The sequence below is a fragment of the Muscardinus avellanarius genome, assembly GCF_963383645.1.
Source record: "Muscardinus avellanarius genome assembly, chromosome: 8".
NCBI lineage: Eukaryota > Metazoa > Chordata > Mammalia > Rodentia > Gliridae > Muscardinus > Muscardinus avellanarius.
Window position 1 is genome coordinate 114,706,682 of NC_137794.1, and position 19,541 is coordinate 114,726,222.

The 19,541-nt window shown below is 40.8% G+C and overlaps 1 protein-coding gene across 1 annotated transcript; it reads left to right on the forward strand.

The window, feature by feature from the left end:
* Window positions 1-3,378: 3,378 nt before the first annotated feature.
* LOC308266435 (glyceraldehyde-3-phosphate dehydrogenase-like) lies at window positions 3,379-4,410 on the forward strand (the record flags this gene model as incomplete). Its single annotated transcript, XM_080700646.1, has 1 exon — window positions 3,379-4,410. Exon 1 carries the CDS (start codon window positions 3,409-3,411, stop codon window positions 4,408-4,410), a length of 1,002 nt encoding a protein of 333 aa, XP_080556772.1. The 5' UTR covers window positions 3,379-3,408.
* Window positions 4,411-19,541: the final 15,131 nt, after the last annotated feature.

The window sequence follows — 19,541 nt, forward strand, 5'->3', positions numbered from 1 at the left end:
AAAATTATATGTTTAACAAATACATTTGGTCCTGAAAACCCTTATCTATTCTATTTTTTACCAGGTTATAGTAACATACTCATATATTCTGAAAATATTTTGGTTTATCATAAGGAGAGAGAGAGAGAGCGCGCGAGCCCAGTTTCTTCTCAAGCCTTTTGGCCATCATTGTAAATAATGCTGTGTCATGTACCCTCTCTGTAATTACATCTCCCTGTAATTTCTACCACAGAAAGTCCATGTTGAATAATCTACTCAAATATAAATACCATAGTATAGATTCTTAATTTGTATTATCATTTTTTAGAATCCTTTTTCCTTTTTAGTTATAGAAATTTTGAGAGAATATTACTTTACTGCGTTGTACTGATTCAAAGCCCAATATTACTTCCTTAAGGGGAGAGCACTTCACAGAAACATTTTGCATAGTTGGGAAGCTTCTCTCCAGTGAAGTATGAAGTCTCTGTCTCTTGCTTCCATCCCCACTCCTGAATGAATGCATTTCCAGGTCAATTCCCATGTAGTTCTGATTCTTTCTACTCCAGTTGTGAGGAAGTTTAGCAAACACAATTTTCAGTCAACGCTCTGGACTACCGCTCAGAGTTTCATCCTAGCCTGAATAGTGTGTTTCAAGATTAACATATTAGACATGACTTGGCCTGCTAAAAATATCCTCAACATTCCCCAATATGTTTTTTCGGCAACCCTAGGAAGGAAGAATAGAATTTGGTATACATTTCAGTGTTTCAGCTTCTATTTAAAATATATTCTGATTCTATTTTTCAAATAAAATGTTACTTTCATGAAAAAAGTTAAAAATTGACTTAAAGCAACTATAAACCAAAAGTAAGAGCACAATATAAAATAGAAACATAAGTTAAAACAGTGTTACAAAACAATCTGCATCCCCTTAATAATGAGAACTTGCAGCTCTGATATTATTTATAATATTGTGTTACAATTTTAGGAAACTTCTGTTTCTTACTTCCTGTTATCTAATTAAAGTACCTAATTAATAGTAAAGGTTTTGGTAACTTCTGTTTCTTACTCTATGTTACTTAATTACAGTACCTAATTAATAATAGTATTTCAATATGTCTGCTCAGTAAATGAATGGAAAATGAATGATGGTTAGAAAAATAGGAATGGTTTTGAAAATGAATAATCAAATTTTAGTTGAATAATACCTTTCTATTAATCAGAAATTTGCTCACATGATCTACCCATTCTTTTCTTTTAGCTCCTCTTTAGAAAATGTTCTGAAGCCAACTACCAATTGAAACCAAAACATGGATAACAGGAATTAAAAAAAAAAAAACTATATTTTACAAATATATATTTTTTCTAATTGTTTCAAATTGTGATTCTTCTGAATAATGTTGAAGAAACATTCCTAAATTCCCAGAAGAGATTTGAATAAAGATATATTTGAATAAAGATATATTTATCTTATTTCATGTGTACTTTTTCTTATATTAAAATATTTGGGAAAAATAGCCAAGAATATACTTAAATAATGTAAGAAATCTTTTGGGTACTATATTTTAAACATATCTTCTCTCTCTTCTACCAAATTAAAAGCATATATTCTGATTATTTTGGACCTTATGAAATTGAGATATCACATATGTAAATTTAGAGTGAGAAATGCAAAACCAGGGGCCATGGAATAAATCGTGTTCTACAGAAAGATGCAAAACTCTGCACCAAGAGTCTCTGGTACCATATGACTCTGACCTAACGCCATTGCCTTTGAAAGACCAAGAAGTTCCCTGATCATTTGGGCTAGATCTTCCCAGACTGAAAGAAGAAGAGGGGAATGAGCTAGACTCTCCAGATACAGAAGCAGGGCTTGCCACACCAGCCTATCTTTTCAAGACAGGAGGAACATATCCTTTGCCTTCACCACCCATGAGATGCCACTTCTTAGAAGATATCCAGCAAACAAATGTGAGCTCCAGGGAGTCATCACAGAAGATGACCACTAAGAGGATCTGTCTGGAGCAAGGGAAAGAAAGAGTGTGCACATGACCACTAACAATCTTCAACTGCCAGATGAAACTGTGCTCGTCAGGGTTCTCCAGAGAAACGGAAACAAGAGGACGCATATGTATATAGGGAGAGATTTATTTTAAGAAGAATTCCATCTAATCTCATCAAAATACAAGCAACAACAAATACTGGGCAGGGTGTGGGGAAATAGGAACCCTTATACACTGCTGGTAGGATTAGAAATAGGAACCCTTATACACTGCTGGTAGGATAGAGATCATTGTGGTGGTTCCTCAGAAGACTCGGTATGGTTTGTGAATCTACATCAGGTACATTAGGAAATTTCCCTCTTCTCATATCAAATTCAATCACTAAGCCAAGCATGAGAAAAAAGGAAGGGGGAGCTAATGGGGAGGGAATTAAGGAAGAGCTAAATGAGTGATGTGTGCATGTGTGCCTCTACCATCTTGCACCTTATTAAGATGTATGACTACAATGTACAAATTATAAAATTTTAAAAAAGAAGACTAGGAATGCAACCTCCAGGAATAGAATCACATCTAACCTGGCTGTGCTTCTCTTGGGGATCTTTCCATTTGAAACAAACTCAGAATATACAGTGATATCGTCATAGTCATGTTTATACAGCATATTTTATAGTACCAAAGCTATGGAACGAGCCTAGGTGTCTGTCAACAAGTGAATGGGTTACATAACCACGGTGTACACACAGTGGAATTTTTAAGTCATAAAAAAGCAAAATCATGTCATCTGCAGAAGAATGCTTGGAACTAGAAAGTGTTATGCTGAGTGTGATCAGCCAGCCTCAGAAAGTGAGGGTTCGTATTTGTTCTTTCATATGTGAAAGATAAATTGGGAAACAAGAAAGACTTCAGATAAATGAGGAGAATACAGTAGAAGAGTGTAAAGGGATTTGGGGAGGGAGGTGGAGGGGGCAAGGGAAGATTTGATGAAGGAAACACTTCATACAATCCTATGTATTTTGTGAAGTTATCAGTATCAATTTTAATATTGCAAAGAGGGAGAGAAGTAGGGTGGGATCCAGCAGAAAACAAACTGGTGCTGCAAACACTTCCTCCCACTCTCAGATATAAGATTTGATTTTAAATAACCATTGACAAATTTAAAAATAGTGATTACCCTCAAGTTATTAATGACCCCTCATAAGTTCATTGCAAAAAATATATTAATTAATATGACTCAGTTAAAATTTATTTTCTATTTCTGGAAACATTTATGTGAGGTGAAAGTTTCCACCCTTTCAGTTCATCTGTCTGCTCAGTGGTGCTAAAGGTAGTTGAAGCGTATCAATTACTAAGATTAGGAGGCCCTCTGCTCCTCCTGCGACGGACAGCGCCGCTCCCCGTGCAGTGCCAGCCGCGTCCCGGAGACACCATGGTAAAGGTCGGAGTGAACGGATTTGGCCGTATCGGGCGCCTGGTCTGCAGGGCTGCTTTCAACTCTGGCAAAGTGGATATTGTCGCCATCAATGACCCCTTCATTGACCTCAACTACATGGTCTACATGTTCCAGTACGACTCCACCCACGGCAAGTTCAAGGGCACCATCAAGGCCGAGAATGGGAAGCTTGTCATCAATGGAAAGCCCATCTCCATCTTCCAGGAGCGAGATCCCGCCAACATCAAGTGGGGCGAGGCTGGTGCCGAATACGTTGTGGAGTCCACTGGTGTCTTCACCACCATGGAGAAGGCCGGGGCTCACTTGAAGGGTGGCGCCAAGAGGGTCATCATCTCGGCCCCCTCTGCTGATGCCCCCATGTTTGTGATGGGTGTGAACCATGAGAAGTACGACAACTCCCTCAAGATTGTCAGTAATGCCTCCTGCACCACCAACTGCTTGCCCCCCCTGGCCAAGGTCATCCATGACAACTTTGGCATCGTGGAGGGACTCATGACCACCGTCCACGCGATCACTGCCACTCAGAAGACCGTGGACGGCCCCTCTGGGAAGCTGTGGCGTGACGGCCGTGGGGCCGCCCAGAACATCATCCCTGCGTCCACCCGCGCCGCCAAGGCCGTGGGCAAGGTCATCCCCGAGCTGAACGGGAAGCTCACCGGCATGGCCTTCCGTGTGCCCATCCCCAATGTGTCCGTTGTGGACCTCACCTGCCGCCTGGAGAAAGCTGCCAAGTATGACGACATCAAGAAGGTGGTGAAGCAGGCGTCCGAAGGCCCCCTCAAGGGCATCGTGGGCTATACTGAGGACCAGGTGGTCTCCTGCGACTTTAACAGCGACTCCCACTCTTCCACCTTCGACGCTGGGGCTGGCATTGCCCTCCACGACCACTTTGTCAAGCTCATTTCCTGGTATGACAATGAATTCGGCTACAGCAACAGGGTGGTGGACCTCATGGTCCACATGGCCTCCAAGGAGTAAGAGCCCTGAGCCACCGGCCCCAGCAAGAACGCGAGAGGAAGAGAGCGAGGCCCCCAGCTGCTGGGGAGCCCCCACCCCAACTCAGTCCCCAACACACTGAGAATCTCCCCTCCTTCCACTTTCCATCCCAGACCCCCTGAAAAAGGGGAGGGGCCTGGGGAGCCCTAGTGTCAAATGTACCATCAATAAAATCCACTGCACCCCCCCCCCAAAAAAAAAAAAAGATTAGGAGAAGGAATTGTAACTGGTCACCTACAATGGTGCATGTTTGTTACTTACTATTAGATTATCATTATATTATGTATCATTAGCAATATTATTCTTTCCATGTCTTTGAGTGTTTCTCAGTACTGCATGCATGTAAAAATGGGAATGAATTACTATGCTTAACTATAAATATTTCTTTGCATCATATTAGTAATTCTAGAGAATTGGCATTTAAAAAATTCTCAAAAATCAAATTGAGCTGCTTCTACTCCACTGAATATTTTATAATACCTAAATGTCAGGAAAGTTCTATTCATTCTAAGTAGATCCAGAAAAGTTACACAAATTTTAGTCTACAAAGGATTAAATCAGTCATCATTTTAGTTTTGGTTATTAATAATTACCAAATTCATTGATATTTTTGTAAATTCTTTTATATGGCTACTTGTTACATTGTTTCTGTACATTTGAAGGATCTGGCATCACTTTCAAGTGTTTGGAGTGGCTTCAGAGGCAAAGACCTTCAACTACTTGTAGACATAAAGGCACCAGCTGAATAGGGCGAGTGAAGACTCTAGGTCCAGAATAAGATCTGGGAATGTACATAGGTGCAGTTTCATGAGTATCTGAAAGTGGCAATTCCAGAGGTATCTGGTAATGTTGGTACCAGGAGACCAGAGTGTCGGGGCCCACTCGGCTGGACCAAGATGGCACCCAGGCTTGTTGCCAGCGTGGACTCAAGATGGCGCCTAGGCTTGCAGCCAAGTCACGAGGCTCACGAGGCTGGCGGTGTCCTGAGCCTGTGTAGTGAGCCCTATCAGGTGCCCTACGGATGATCAGTGATGCAGCGCCTCGTACTACGACCAGCCCGCCTATGAGAGGGTTAGAAACATGCATGCCCTAGCTGTGGGAAGCTTGGGGTTGGTGGAGTGATGAGGGAGGGGTTATGAGACTGATATATATTTGCCTGCTGTGCGCATTGAGTGGGAAGCATTGAAAGGAAGCATTAAAGAGGAAGCATCATCAACAGAGTCAGCGTTCGTTTGTTTCTTCCCTAGGCTCTGCTGGTCAGAGCCCTAGGGACACGATAAGTGGCGCCGAAACCCGGGAGAGAAAAAAAAAAAAAAACAACGTAGCAAAAAATTCGCAGGTAATAAAATAAGATAAGGCTCGTGGATATGTGAGGGACAGCGCTGTGTAGGTTCGCAGGAATTTGCGACGATAGGTTCGCAGGAATTTGCGACGATAGGTTTGCAGGAATTTGCAACGAAGTAAAACTTATCATGGGGTCTGAGGTTGCTACCATGAAGGTCAAAGAGGCTCTTCGTAACATTCTAAGGGGGGAGTGAAAGTGAAAGCAGCCACTTTAGAAAATTTTCTTAGCACAGTTAAAACTGTAGCTCCATGGTTTTTAGAGGAAGGATATGTTAACACTCCTCAGTGGAAATGTCTTGGTCAGGATCTTCTTAAGGCCGATGCCGAAGGGGCTCTCCCACCTGGGACATTGGCTATCTGGAGCTTAATTAAATCATGCCTGACAGACAAAACAGGGAGGTATCATCAAGTTCTGGCTGAAGGCTCTAATGTTTTAGAGGAAGCAAAAGAAGAGATTTAAGGGCAAGGTCAACAGGCAGACTCTCAGAGGGATGAGGAGTCCTCTGAAAGCAACTCCTCCGATTCCTCTGAGGAGGAACAAGAGATATAGCCTGTTCCACCAGAAAGAGATAAGGAGGAAGAAGGTTTGTTAGAATCTTGGCGCAGGTTCCAAATGTCTTATAACAGAAAAAAGAAACATCCTGAACCTTCCGCTTCTCCCCCTCCCTCTCCTAGTCCGCCGCCATATCTTACTGAGAAGGGAAAGTCTGATAGGCAGAAGAGACCTGAGGTTAATCCGTGGGTGGAGATTTTGCCTACACCAGGAGTATTTCCTGTGTTTCTTGACCAGAATCAGCAAAGGTATCATGAGCCATTAGATTGGAAGATTGTTCAAAGATTAAAAGAAGCTGTGTCTACATATGGAGTGCAGGCCTCATTTACCTTGTCACTGGTAGAATCCTTTGAAAGATACTCCATGACTCCAAATGATTGGATGAATTTGTGCAGGGCTGTACTGTCTGGTGGAGCCTATCTTAATTGGAAGTCAGCCTATATAGAATATTGCTCTGATCAAGCTCGTGTTAATGCTCAGACAGGGAAACCTGCTTGGAATTTGGATATGTTAATGGGGCAGGGACCATTTGCTAATAATCAAAATGGGTACCCACAGCAGGTGTATGGGCAAATTAATCAAGCAGCATTAGGGCATGGAAGATGTTATCAGGGACAGGTAATTTAGGAGCCAGTCTGTCGAAAGTTACTCAAGGACCCAATGAGACTTTTGCTGATTTTTTATCACAGCTTGTGGAAACAGCTTCTCAGGTTTTCCCTGATGTGGACACTGCCATGCCATTGAATAAACAGCTAGCTTATGAGCAAGCCAATAAGCCTTGTTGGGATGCAATACGTCCCTATAAAAATAAGGGCCTAGAAATATGGCTCAAGGTATGCAGAGACATAACTGACTCTGTCATACAAGGACAAGCCATAGCTGCTGCCATTGTTGCTGGTTGCAGGGCAAGCCTTACAATCAAAAGCAGAGAGGCAGTTCAGGGAATTGTTTCTGATGTGGTCAACCAGGACATTTTAAAAGAGATTGTATACAGACTAATTCTGGAGCATCTTCTAAACAGGTCCAGAGGATTCCCAATTTGTGTTCTCGATGTAGAAAAGGCAACCATTGGGCTGTAGAGTGCAGATCTCGATGGGATGTGGATGGAAAGCCTCTTCCCCCACCACAATCAAGTGCTAGGCCAAAAAACGGGCAGAGGGGCCCTGTGCCTCAGGGCCCTCAAATGTATGGGGCAATTCAACAGGAGACAGGGAATGCAGGACCACAGATGAGGCAGGTGCCTCGATTTCAGCAGCCTCTCCCACCATACGGAGAGCAACCCCAGGGAGTGCAGGATTGGACGTCTGTGCCACCGCCCGACTCATATTAACCCCTGAAATGGGAGTTCAAAAAGTAGATTCAGATTTTCATGGACCCCTTCCTTCTAATACTGTAGGACTGCTTCTAGGCCGAAGTTCCACTACCTTATCGGGTCTAGTGGTGCATCCAGGAGTTATTGACCAGGACTATACAGGCAATGTGAAAATATTAGTTTCTTCCCCTCATGGGATTTCTGTTATAAATGATGGGGACCGCATTGCTCACATAATTCTGTTACCTAGTAAACATTCTCTTTTTCCTAGTCAAAGACAGGCAAGAAAAGATAAGGGCTTTGGTTCTACAGGTCCTCCTGGAGCATGGCTCACTATGGATATGGGGTCACGTCCCATGTGTCAACTCACTATACAGGGAGTCTCTTTTTGGGGTCTCTTGGACTCAGGTGCAGACCGTAGTATCATTAGATTATCTGAATGGCCAAAAGATTGGGGATTACAACAGACAGATCAATTACTTAAGGGGTTAGGATATGCAAATAGTCCAAGCTGCAGTGCTGTTCACCTTAATTGGACAGATCAAGAAGGTCATTCAGGGACATTCCAACCTTTTGTTCTGGAGCTTCCTGTATCCTTGTGGGGTCGGGATGTGTTACAACAAATGGGAGTAAAATTGACTACTGAATCTGTATATAGCCCTCAAAGTCAACAACTTATGCATGATGCAGGCTATTCAGGGACAGGTGGGCTTGGCCGATTTGAACAAGGTCGAAAGTCCCCTGTTCCCATGATGGGAAGAAACAATCCCAAAGATAAAAGAGGACTGGGTTTTTCTATGGGGTCACTGAACAATTAAAGATTAAATGGAAAACAGGTGTGCCAGTGTGGGTCTCTCAGTGGCCCCTTCCTAAAGAAAAAGTTACAGCAGCCCACGAGCTGGTACAGGAGCAGTTATCGGCAGGACATTTACAGTCCTCCACATCTCCATGGAATACCCATATTTTTGTTATCAAAAAGAAATCAGGTAAATGGAGATTGTTACATGATCTCCGAGCAGTAAATAATAGTATGGAGATCATGGGACCATTGCAATTGGGGCTACCAGTCATATCAGCCCTCCCTGCCAATTGGCCCACTGTTGTGTTGGACATCAAAGACTGTTTCTTCTCTATCCCACTGCATCCTGCAGATACCCCTCGATTTGCTTTTACAATACCATCCATTAACCATCAGCAGGTGGATCAAAGATATGAATGGACAGTGCTTCCACAGGGTATGGCTAATAGTCCCACATTGTGCCAAATATATGTAGATAAAGCCCTACAATCTATTAGGAGAGAATTTGCCTCTTCCATGATTTGTCATTATATGGATGATATTTTATTATGTGCTAAAACCCCAGAAATTTTGGACGAAATGCTTATAAAAACTATACTATGTCTTAAACAATGGAACTTAATTATAGCTCCAGAAAAAATACAACAGGGAAATGTTAAATAATACCTTGGCACCAAATTAGAAGATACTATTATTCGTCCTCTTAAGGTTAGCTTGAGGGTGGACAATTTACTTTCTTTGCTGACTGTAAAAATATTTGGCGCTCCAGCAATCGGTGAAGATAGAGTGATTTTAGGAAAAATAATAGGATGAGCCAAAACAAACCTGCGCCATGGATGTTGTGGATAATGATTATCGAATTGTCCTGTGGCCATTACATGGACAATGGCCCAGTCAGAATTGGTGGCAGCTAGAGTGGCAAGCTGTTCCTTAGTATATGGAGTGATGATAAGATCAGGCTGCATCCCAAATGCAGTCAGAGTTGCCTTTTAGTGCCTTAATAATTATTTGTGCAACACAGGCTGGATAACATGGCAGCACTTTTTTGGGAGAATGAGGGAGGTGTACCCACATTATGGGATCCTCTTACACAACACTCCAGTGGGTGTGAGATCTGTGGCAAGAATACATAAGAGCAGTTTTTTTCTGATAATCTATAGGATCCACTTGTGCTTCAGATAATCTTTCCTCTACAAGTTGAATACATGTTCACGCCTCAGGTGTTAAAGATCACGAAGAAAGTAAATCTGAATCCCCTTTTAGCAAATCAAAGGTTTTAGGTCAGCATTACTAAGTCTGCAATATGGTCGAATCCAATTTATATCCCCTATTAGCCTGAGGCACAGGGCCCCTCTGCCCATATTTTGGCCTAGCATTTGATTGCGGTGGAGGAAGAGGCTTTCCATTTACATCCCATCAAGATTCCCTGAACTGCCTCTCTGCTTTTGATTGTAAGGCTTGCCCTGCAACCCAGCAACAATGGCAGCAGCTATGGCTTGTCCTTGTATGACAGAGTCATATGTCTCTGCATACCTTGAGCCATATTTCTAGGCCCTTATTTTTATAGGGACGTATTGCATCCCGACAAGGCTTATTGGCTTGCTCATAAGCTAACTGTTTAATCAATGGCATGGCAGTGTCCACATCAGGGAAAACCCGAGAAGCAGTTTCCACAAGCCGTGACAAAAAATCAGCAAAAGGCTCATTGGGTCCTTGAGTAACTTTTGACAGACTGGCTCCTAGATTACCTGTCCCTGATAACATCCTCATGCCCTTAATGCTGCTTGATTAATCTGCCCATACACCTGCTGTGGGTACCCATTTTGATTATTAGCAAATGGTCCTTGTCCCATTAGCATAATACTTAAATAAATTCTAAATTTTTTAATGTTGGATGCCAATGGATGAACGGCAGCGGAAAGACATTACAGGCCTCATGAGCACTATGCAGGGCAAGCAATGTGGAAAGATATTCTTACAGGAGCATGGAATGGTCCGGATCCAGTGCTAACGTGGGGCCAAGGGTCGGTGTGTGTTTTCCCACAGGACAAAGACTCGCCGATTTGGGTTCCTGAAAGATTGGTGCGCCATGTACAGGAGCCAATGGAAGATGCCAAGCAACAAATGGATATTGCTAACTCTGTTGGTAATGTTTCACATTGGAATGGGTGAAAAAGATCTTTGGGGAATTATTTCTGCTTTCCCTCTTCCTTTACCTGTGTCCACCATTGCCACCATTTTTCTATGATTTCAGGGGGAACTATAAAAAATTGCAGCTATTCTCAAAATTTTTCCGATACTTTTGAGGCTAGCGTCAAGGTAAATTGTTCAATGGGACCACGATTCCCATTTGGGCCCACTCCTGTTTGTGTAGCTACTCCATTTTTTGGCTTGTTTCTAATAGTTCCTTGGTTAATGATAGTCTAGGTTGTTTTATTGATGCCTGTTTTCTAACTTTCTGCTGGAATGCTTCTATGCATCCTTGGGCAGTAGCAATGCGACTGCCTATAGCAGTTCCTTGGCCAATATGAGTGAATGTAATTCCCTTCCAGTTTTGCTGAAATGAGAAAAGAGAGACTTTGGAATTTTTGCTCTTATTGCTGTAATTGTGGCCTCTGTGGCTGCGGCAGTTACAGCTGCTGTCGCTTTGGCGACATCTATAAATACTGCAGCCACTATGAATGCTCTATCCTCACATGTGGCTACTACCATGGCTCAGCAAGCTCAAATAAATGGGCAACTTAAAGCTGGCATATTAATGGTAAATCAAAGAGTAGACCTGTTACAAGAACAGGTTGACATTCTGGGGCAAATGGCCATGGTACCATGTATTCATAAATTATCTGGATTATGTATAACGTATGTGCAGTATCAAAATTTCTCCCATGCAGGCAATTTGTCTCGTCAATTAAGCAAGATGCTTCTAGGAACTTGGAGCCGTGAATTTGAACACGCCATGATTGAGCTTCGAGCATCTATCATTGCAATTAATTCTACCCGCGTAGAAGTCGCCACAGTACAAAAATGGATGGACTTAATACATGGAACATTGGGTTTCTTAAAAAATTGGGGTGGCATAGCATTCTGGGCATTTTTGCTGGTGGTAGCATGCTGTTTCCTGGTTGGATATATCAGGCGAACTCGACAATGCACACTGCAACAACAGCGCATATTGGTGCAAGCTATGGCAGCTCTTGATGTTGGCTCATCTCCTCAGGCTTGGCTCAATATGCTGGATTGGTAGTCAAAGACGGGTAAGATCGTCCCCAGGATCATATCAACCTAACACAGGGAAACAATCATGCTATTGTTCTCCCAAAGACGGGTAAGAATGATCCTTGAGGGTCGACAACCTAAGACAGGCACGATTCTGAGCCTTATTTTTAATAAAACAAAAAGGGGGAGATGTCAGGGCCCACTCAGCTGGACCGAGATGGCACCCAGGCTTGTTGCCAGCGTGGACTCAAGATGGCGCGTAGGCTTGTAGCCAAGTCACGAGGCTCACAAGATGGCGCCTAGGCTTGCAGCCAAATCACGAGGCTCACGAGGCTGGCAGTGCCCTGAGCCTGCGCAGTGAGCCCTATCAGGTGCCCTACGGATGATCAGTGATGCAGCGCCTCGTGCTACGACCAGCCCACCTATGAGAGGGTTAGAAATGCGCATGCCCTAGCTGTGGGAAGCTTGGGGTTGGTGGAGTGATGAGGGAGGGGTTATGAGACTGATATATATTTGCCTGCTGTGCACATTGGTAGCAGCAGCAGCAGCAGCATTATTATTATTGAGAAGAAGCATTAAAGAAGAAGCATCATCAACAGACTCGGCGTTCGTTTGTTTCTTCCCTAGGCTCTGCTGGTCAGAGCCTTAGGGATGCGATACCAGAGTGTATCAATTTCAAGGACAATTATGTGGGGCAAATCTCTATCTCTTGGGGACCAAGAAGTGATTTTAGCCCATGGTGGGTAGTTAGAGATACGGCTCTGAGGGAGTAAAGTGGAGAGCCCTTTCCTGGATACAGTGGAAACGCTGACCCAGGAAAACTCAACAGTTTCCTTCTCTGGGGAGTGGGGCACAGCACCATGGGCTCTAAACAGCTCTGCTCCTTGGGATCAGTACCAGCAAATGCTGCAGGAATCCTTGGTGACAGAGGGTAGGGTATTCCTGGTGGCACCAATGGTGTTAAAGAGTTTTGGTGTTAAAGCAGTCATGACTGAGGATTGCCAAGCTGTGCCTATTTGGGGAATGAGGTAAAACAAGTATAATGCTGCCTGTACTTTTCTATGCCACCAGCCTTGACTCCCACGTCTTCTGGGTTGCTTCACAGCTTTAATTGTAACCTGGATCCCCCAGAAGTTATTTTCTTCCATTAGTCATTGTTAATTCATTAAATTTCTGGGAGAGTAAGGACTAGGAACTTCTTAGTAGCTCTTATTATTAAGCTAAGCATGTTCTACTTTTAAGTTATAGCTTCAGTTGTACTCTGAATTTTTTAAGAGATGTACAAACCCAGTGGAACTGGACTTCAAAAAAATGAGAAATTGACATTCCAAAATTTGTTCTTGGGCTCAATGTTCATGGTTCCCCCCCCCCCAAAACTATGTCTTGGATAAGAAAAAACATTGTCACCATTTTTTTTCTTTACAAGAGGTCAGAGTCTTGGTTAAATATAATATTTATCCAACTTTGAGCTCCTGACTAACTTATTATTCATATAATTCATGTCTAGATTTCATTTTCTTTTTTAAACTATATGAGAAAATGATTTATTGAGAAAATAATATGTTTACAATATACCAAGTTGTTGAAAATAATAATAAAACAAATTATAACATTTATGCCATATTAAGAGTAACAATAGTATTTGATGGCTGGATGAATGACATGAAAAATCAAAGCCCAGAGAAACCCAAAGGCTACACATTTGGCTCCATGGGACATCAGAGGCTGCATTTCTGGGCCAGAAATTGAAAGCCACATCCTTCTCTGCCTTCTCATACTTAGGAGTCAAAAACACATCAGGGGAAGACTCCTGTGTCAAAGACAGGACTTCTTCCCCTTCACACAGTCTTAAGATTGCAATCTTGGCCTGGAGTGATGGTGCACACTTGTAATCCCTGCGCTTAGGAAGTAGAGACAGGAGGATGGCGCAGGTTCGAAGCCAGCCGTGCTGGCTTAAGAAACCCTGTTTCCAAATAAAAATATAAAAAAGATCTGGGAGTGTAGCCCGGAGGTAGAAGGGTTTCAGGGAACCCCAGTACCACCAAAAAAAAAATTGCAATCTTGTGATGAAGGAAACAGAAAAGCAAACTTCAAAAACTCTGAAAGGAATAATTTTAGAGGAATAAAAAAAATTGAATTCTGCTAGGTTCTCTGCTAAAAATAAGGTAGCCCCAGGCCATGAGAATAAACAGAGATGGAAAAGCAGGATTCAGTCTTCCATCCTTTTTAGTGCCTATATCACACCCTTCCCAGGTGGAATGATTTGCCACAAACACCCTATAGTTATTGCCTGTAAGAATTTGAAATAATATTCAAATATAGGAGGTCAAGTTTTTTTAACTCAAGATGTAAGAAAACTTAATGTGGAATAAGGTAGTTTCTTCCGTAAAAGGTCTTCAGAAAGTTAAATATTTATATAGAGAAATTAAAAATAATTATTTTACATTTCCTGCAACATATAATAAAATCAATTCAAAAATTGATAATAAATAAAGGAAACCGATGTGTTATGATTAGACATAGAATGACCCCTTGAAGAGCTCACAATGGCTGTTTGGAGTTGATATAATTGAGTCCTGAGGGTTGTTATCTCAGCAGTGGATTGATTATTCACTGTAATGGGTTTATCTAGATGGTGAATGGAGAGGTAGATACCTGAGGTACAGCCTATGTTTCCTCCTAACCCTCTAACCCTTCTCTCTCTCTCTCTCTCTCTCTCTCTCTCTCTCTCTCTCTCTCTCTCCCTCCCTCCCTCCCTCCCTCCCTCTCTCTCTCTCCTCTCTCTTTCTTTCTCTTTCTTTTTCTCTCTCTGTCTCTCTCACTGTCTCTCTCTTTCTCTGTCTCTCTCTTTTTCTCTGTCTCTGTCTGTCTCTGTCTCTGTCTCTCCTTTCTCTGTCTGTCTTTCTCTTTCTTTTTCTCTCTCTCTCTCTCTCACTGTCTCTCTGTCTCTCTCCCCCCCCCCCACCCTCTCTCTCTCTCTCTGGCTTCTTGCCTCCAAGATGTGAAGAGCACATCCCATGTCCTCTCCCACTCTCTCTGCCTGCTGACATCAAGCTCTGATCCTTGGTCCCCAGCCTTACGTACACTGAACTCAAAACTATAAAAATAATATATCTTCTTTCCTCTGAGATACGTGGTCAGGACCTTAGATTATGGCTGGATGGAACACAGATGTGATGAAATAAAAAAGATAAAAACAGAAGCAAAATAAACAGACAATAAGAAAAAATTAGATAAACTGACAAAGTTCTATTCAGGCTTTCCAGGAAGACAAGAGCAAGAATACTTGTTAACAATATTAAAAAGTATAGGTAAGGTGTCACCAGAGATACTACAGAGGTTAAAAATGATATAAGAAAGATAACACACAACTTGGCACCAAGAGCACATTCAACCACACAGATAAAACACGGATATCTTGACAGAGACGAGCTTTCAAGTAGACTGGGTCTCCTAACCCTTATATCTACCTATCCTTTCATCTTTTAAATTTGTATAAGTATCTAAAAATTATTCTGCCAAATAAATTCAGGCTACAATTCTGGCACCAGTGAAGAGGAGCAATTATTTAAGGAAGAAAAATGATCAATTTTACATCATAGCATTTTCAGAAAATAAGAAAGTAATATTTCTCAATCCGTTTTTATTGAGACAAGCATTATTCTGGCTCCAAGATTGGAAAAAGGCATCACATAAAAATTTCAGGCCTAGTTCACTCATCAACATAGAAGCAAAAATGCTTAACAACATGCTAGCAAGCTAAAGTCAGCAATATGCAATGTAGATAATATAATACAGAAAATTTATCACAGCAATTGAATATTTGTTCAGTATTTCAAAAAACATTGGAAAATCACCCAATTAACACTATACAGGAGAAAAATGTAACATATGAATAGATTAAGAGAACATGTTTGAAAAAATAATATTAGTTCATCATAAAAATGCCCAAATAGAAAAGGAGAACCTTGAATGTGATCAAAGACATCTGCAAAAACCTGTATGTAAGATCATAATTTGTTAAAAAAACCTAATTTTTAAATGTTAAGCAAAACAAAATGCTTATGTTCATATTTCTATTCCTATTTTACTCAAGGTCTTAAACAGTGTAACAAGAAAAGAAAAATACAATGTTACAAGTTGAAGAAAAGAAGTCAACTCTCTAGTCATTGATGATATGTACATATATGCAGACTATCTGAGAAAATTTGTACAACATCTATGAGAACTAAAAACGGTATCCAGTAGAATAAGACATTATGAGTTCAATACACAAAAACCAAATGCATTTTAATCCAAAAAGTAGATAATGGAAAATTGAAATCATGATAATTTATCATCCTCAAAATACATAAAAGAATATATATATATATATATATTAGGACCGGGAGTGTAGCCTGGAGGTAGAAGGGTTTTGAGGAACCCCAGTACCACCAAAAAAAAGAAGACTAAAATTATTTTAATTTTTCCCTAAAATGATCTACAGAGTCTATATAATCCCATTAAGTATCCTAACAGACACTTTTCTTGGTGGTACTGGGTTTCCTGGAAATCCTACTCCTGGGCTACACTCCCAGACTTATTTTATATATTTTTTAAAATTTGGAAAAAGGGTCTCTTAAACCAGAAAGGCTGGCTTCGAACCTGCATGATCCTCCTGTCTTTGCCTCCCAAGTGCAGGGAGTACAAGTGTGCACCACCACGCCCAGTTAAGACACTTCTTTTGATAGAAAATTATCAGACTGGTTACAAAATTTATAGAGAGCAGTAAAAATGACCTTAAAAAAAACAAAGTTTGAAGCTATAATAACTAAAATGTTACTGTTTCAGTCAGCAATCTCAGTACTGTGACTCCAAATACCTGATGTCCACACCTTGCACAAAGAAAGATTTATTTCTCACAGTTCTTTAAGTTCCAGTCCATGTTAGGCCAGGCTGTGTCCTCAGAGCTCAGGGTGTGGTGGCAGGAGACAAAAGAAAAAGGAGGCAAGACCAGGGGTTTATATAAAGTCCCTAAGGCCATGCTCCTAGTCCCTAAGTCCTGCAGCCACACCCTACCTGCCTCTGTACCACTCAATAAACACATTAACCCATCAGCGGACTTACCCACGGATAAAATTAGAGCCCTCATGATTCTATTATTTCACCTCTGGACATTTTTTTCATTGACAATATATGAGCCTTTACAGGGAACATTCTGTATTCAAACCATAAGTTATATTAACTTAAAATTAGACAAGTGTCCCAGTGGGACAAATTAGTTAGTCTAAAAATAGAGCCAAATTAAAGGGCAATCAATGTTGGGGGGTGAAGTGTCCACAATTTGACCTATATCTTACATAATCAGATGTTTTTCAACAAAGGAGAGTCAATGAAAATCCAAGGCTACTTAATGGGAGAAAAAATAGTATTTAATGCATAGTCCTGGAATAACTATATACCATATAGTAAAAGGGGCCTCAATGTCATGTACATCACACAACATAATTAATCAAAATTATTACTGGTATATGAAGTAATAAAATATTTAGAATATTTAGAACCTTACCATTGGAATAATACAAGATTTCTTAGATACGTTGTTAACAAGCAGAGTCCATAAAGAATCACTTGCTATATTGAATCAAAACTGAAAATATTTTCTCTTTGAAAGACATAATTAAGAAAATGAACACTTGCGGCACAAAACAGAAGAAAATGGTCACCAACATCTATATGAAAAAGGTATTTGTATCCAAATGCATTAAGAATTAAAATTCAATAATATGATAAACATCACATAAGAATGCTCAGTGTGTAAGTAAAATTTGCAATTCAAAGTACAGTAAGAGAACACTGTAATAGAAATTAAGTTAAAAAGAAAAAGAATATCAAATTTGGGTATAGCAAGTGGAAATTTCACAATTTCTAGTCAGAATGTAAACTTTTATACAAATACTAACCCTGTATTGTGAAATTAATTGTAAATCCAGTATATGGGTAAGTAATTAAATCTTAGGCACTAAAAAGAGAAAAATCATGTGTCCACTCAAATAGATGTTAATATACATAGCTACTTTAATACTCTAAAAGTGGAATCAAATCAAACATACATCAAATTTTAGAAAATCTACAGACTACAATTCTACTCAGCAATACCTACTAAAAGCTCTATGTGATATCTACATAAAACTGATATATGCAAAATATACATCTCAAAATATTGTAATTTTTTGAAAGTTAGGCAAGAAAAGCTTATACTCTATGATTTAATTTATATGAAACAAGAAAAATTAAATTTCAGCAATGGAAGTGAAAAGCAGATAGTAGTTTCTGGAGCATAAGAAATGGATAAGAACTGTGTTACAAAATTAAACTGTGTAGGGGAATGGAAATGTTGTACATCTTGACTGTGGTGGTGGTGGTTAACCACATGCATCTCTTTGTCAATAGTCAATTGGATACAATGGATTTTGTTGATAAGTGTATTAAAAGAGATGCAAAAATGTGATTTAAATTTACCACTGGCTGTCTCTTATCGATGGGAGTTTGGAGAGCCAGGTCAGTCCTTACGTGATAAGTGGCCTCTGTCCATGTTAGTCCAGGCTTTTTCTGGGGTTTTGCCTCATTCAACAGTATATCACAACTTTTGCAGGTTTCCCAAGAATTTGGTTGTGATTTATAGCATGCTCTAAAAGCCATTGTAGTAGTTGTTTTTGAGATAGGCCCTACATATTTTCATTCTTGGGAGAGCCAGTTGTAGGGCAACACACAGGATTCTTAGAAGTCCTTTTGAGTTTACTAAGAGATGCTAAAATTATTTGATTTCCTAAAGGTGTACCTTATGGATGCGGCCTGATTTCATCAGCCTGTACGCTGACGTCTTCCATGACTCGGAGAAACTTCTAAGAGTAACAGACTTTTTGAAGTTCTCCAGCCACAGCACCCTGAGTCTTCTAAATTGTCTCTAAATTCTACTAACAAAATAAACAGCGCTGAAGAAAGAGATTTTTTAAACAAACACTGGTAGACTTTCCAAGGAGTCAGGGCAATCCGAATGTAAATCCAGAGGAGATGGTAAGCAGCAACTAGTGTGGCCTCTGTCCTTCTTTTCCCACACAGTTTCTGTCTTCTTCTTTAGCTTCGACACAGAGGGTGGAATCTTCAAATGTGAAGCATGAGATGCCACTCTTCTCAGTCAGCGAGAAAGCTTCGACATGGGAGGATGACCTAGGCCAGTTCACCCAGGAAAGATTAAAAGAACTAAACCATGTGGAAAGGAAGATATTCTAAATTGCAGGTCCATGAACCCCTCTGGGACAACTTCAGTTCTTTAATTTTATCCCCTTTAACACTGCCTTCTCTCTCTTCCCATTCAAAAATGCCTTCATACAGAGATAGAGGATCATTTTATCAGCAGCAGAGGCTCTCCTGACCAAAAGGAAAATATAACACAAGAGATTCACAGTATAAAAGTATTGGCAATATTTATTTACCTTTATACCAGTTATGGTTCCGATTTAGAATGTTTCCCTGGACCCCACAAAGACCAGGTAGCCTTGCTGGAGGTGGGGCTTGGGTGCTAAGGAGGTGTGGCCTTGGTAATTCCTCATGATCCTTATGCTCCTAGGTTTCTTTACTTTATGGCCTCCTAAATGTGAGTGCAGAATCCTTGCAAGTGGAGGAGCTCTCTCATTTGCTCTCTTTCCCCTATTTTCTCTCTCTTTCTCTCTCTATTTCCTGTTCTGTCTTCCTCCCATTCCCTCTTGTGCTCGCTCTCTCTCTCTCCCTCTTTTTCTCCCCCTTATACTTTCCTTCTCTCTCTCTCTCTCTCTCTCTCTCTCTCTCTCTCTCTCTCTCTCTCTCTCTCTCTCTCTCTCTCTCTCTCTCTCTTCTGTCACTAAGTCCTA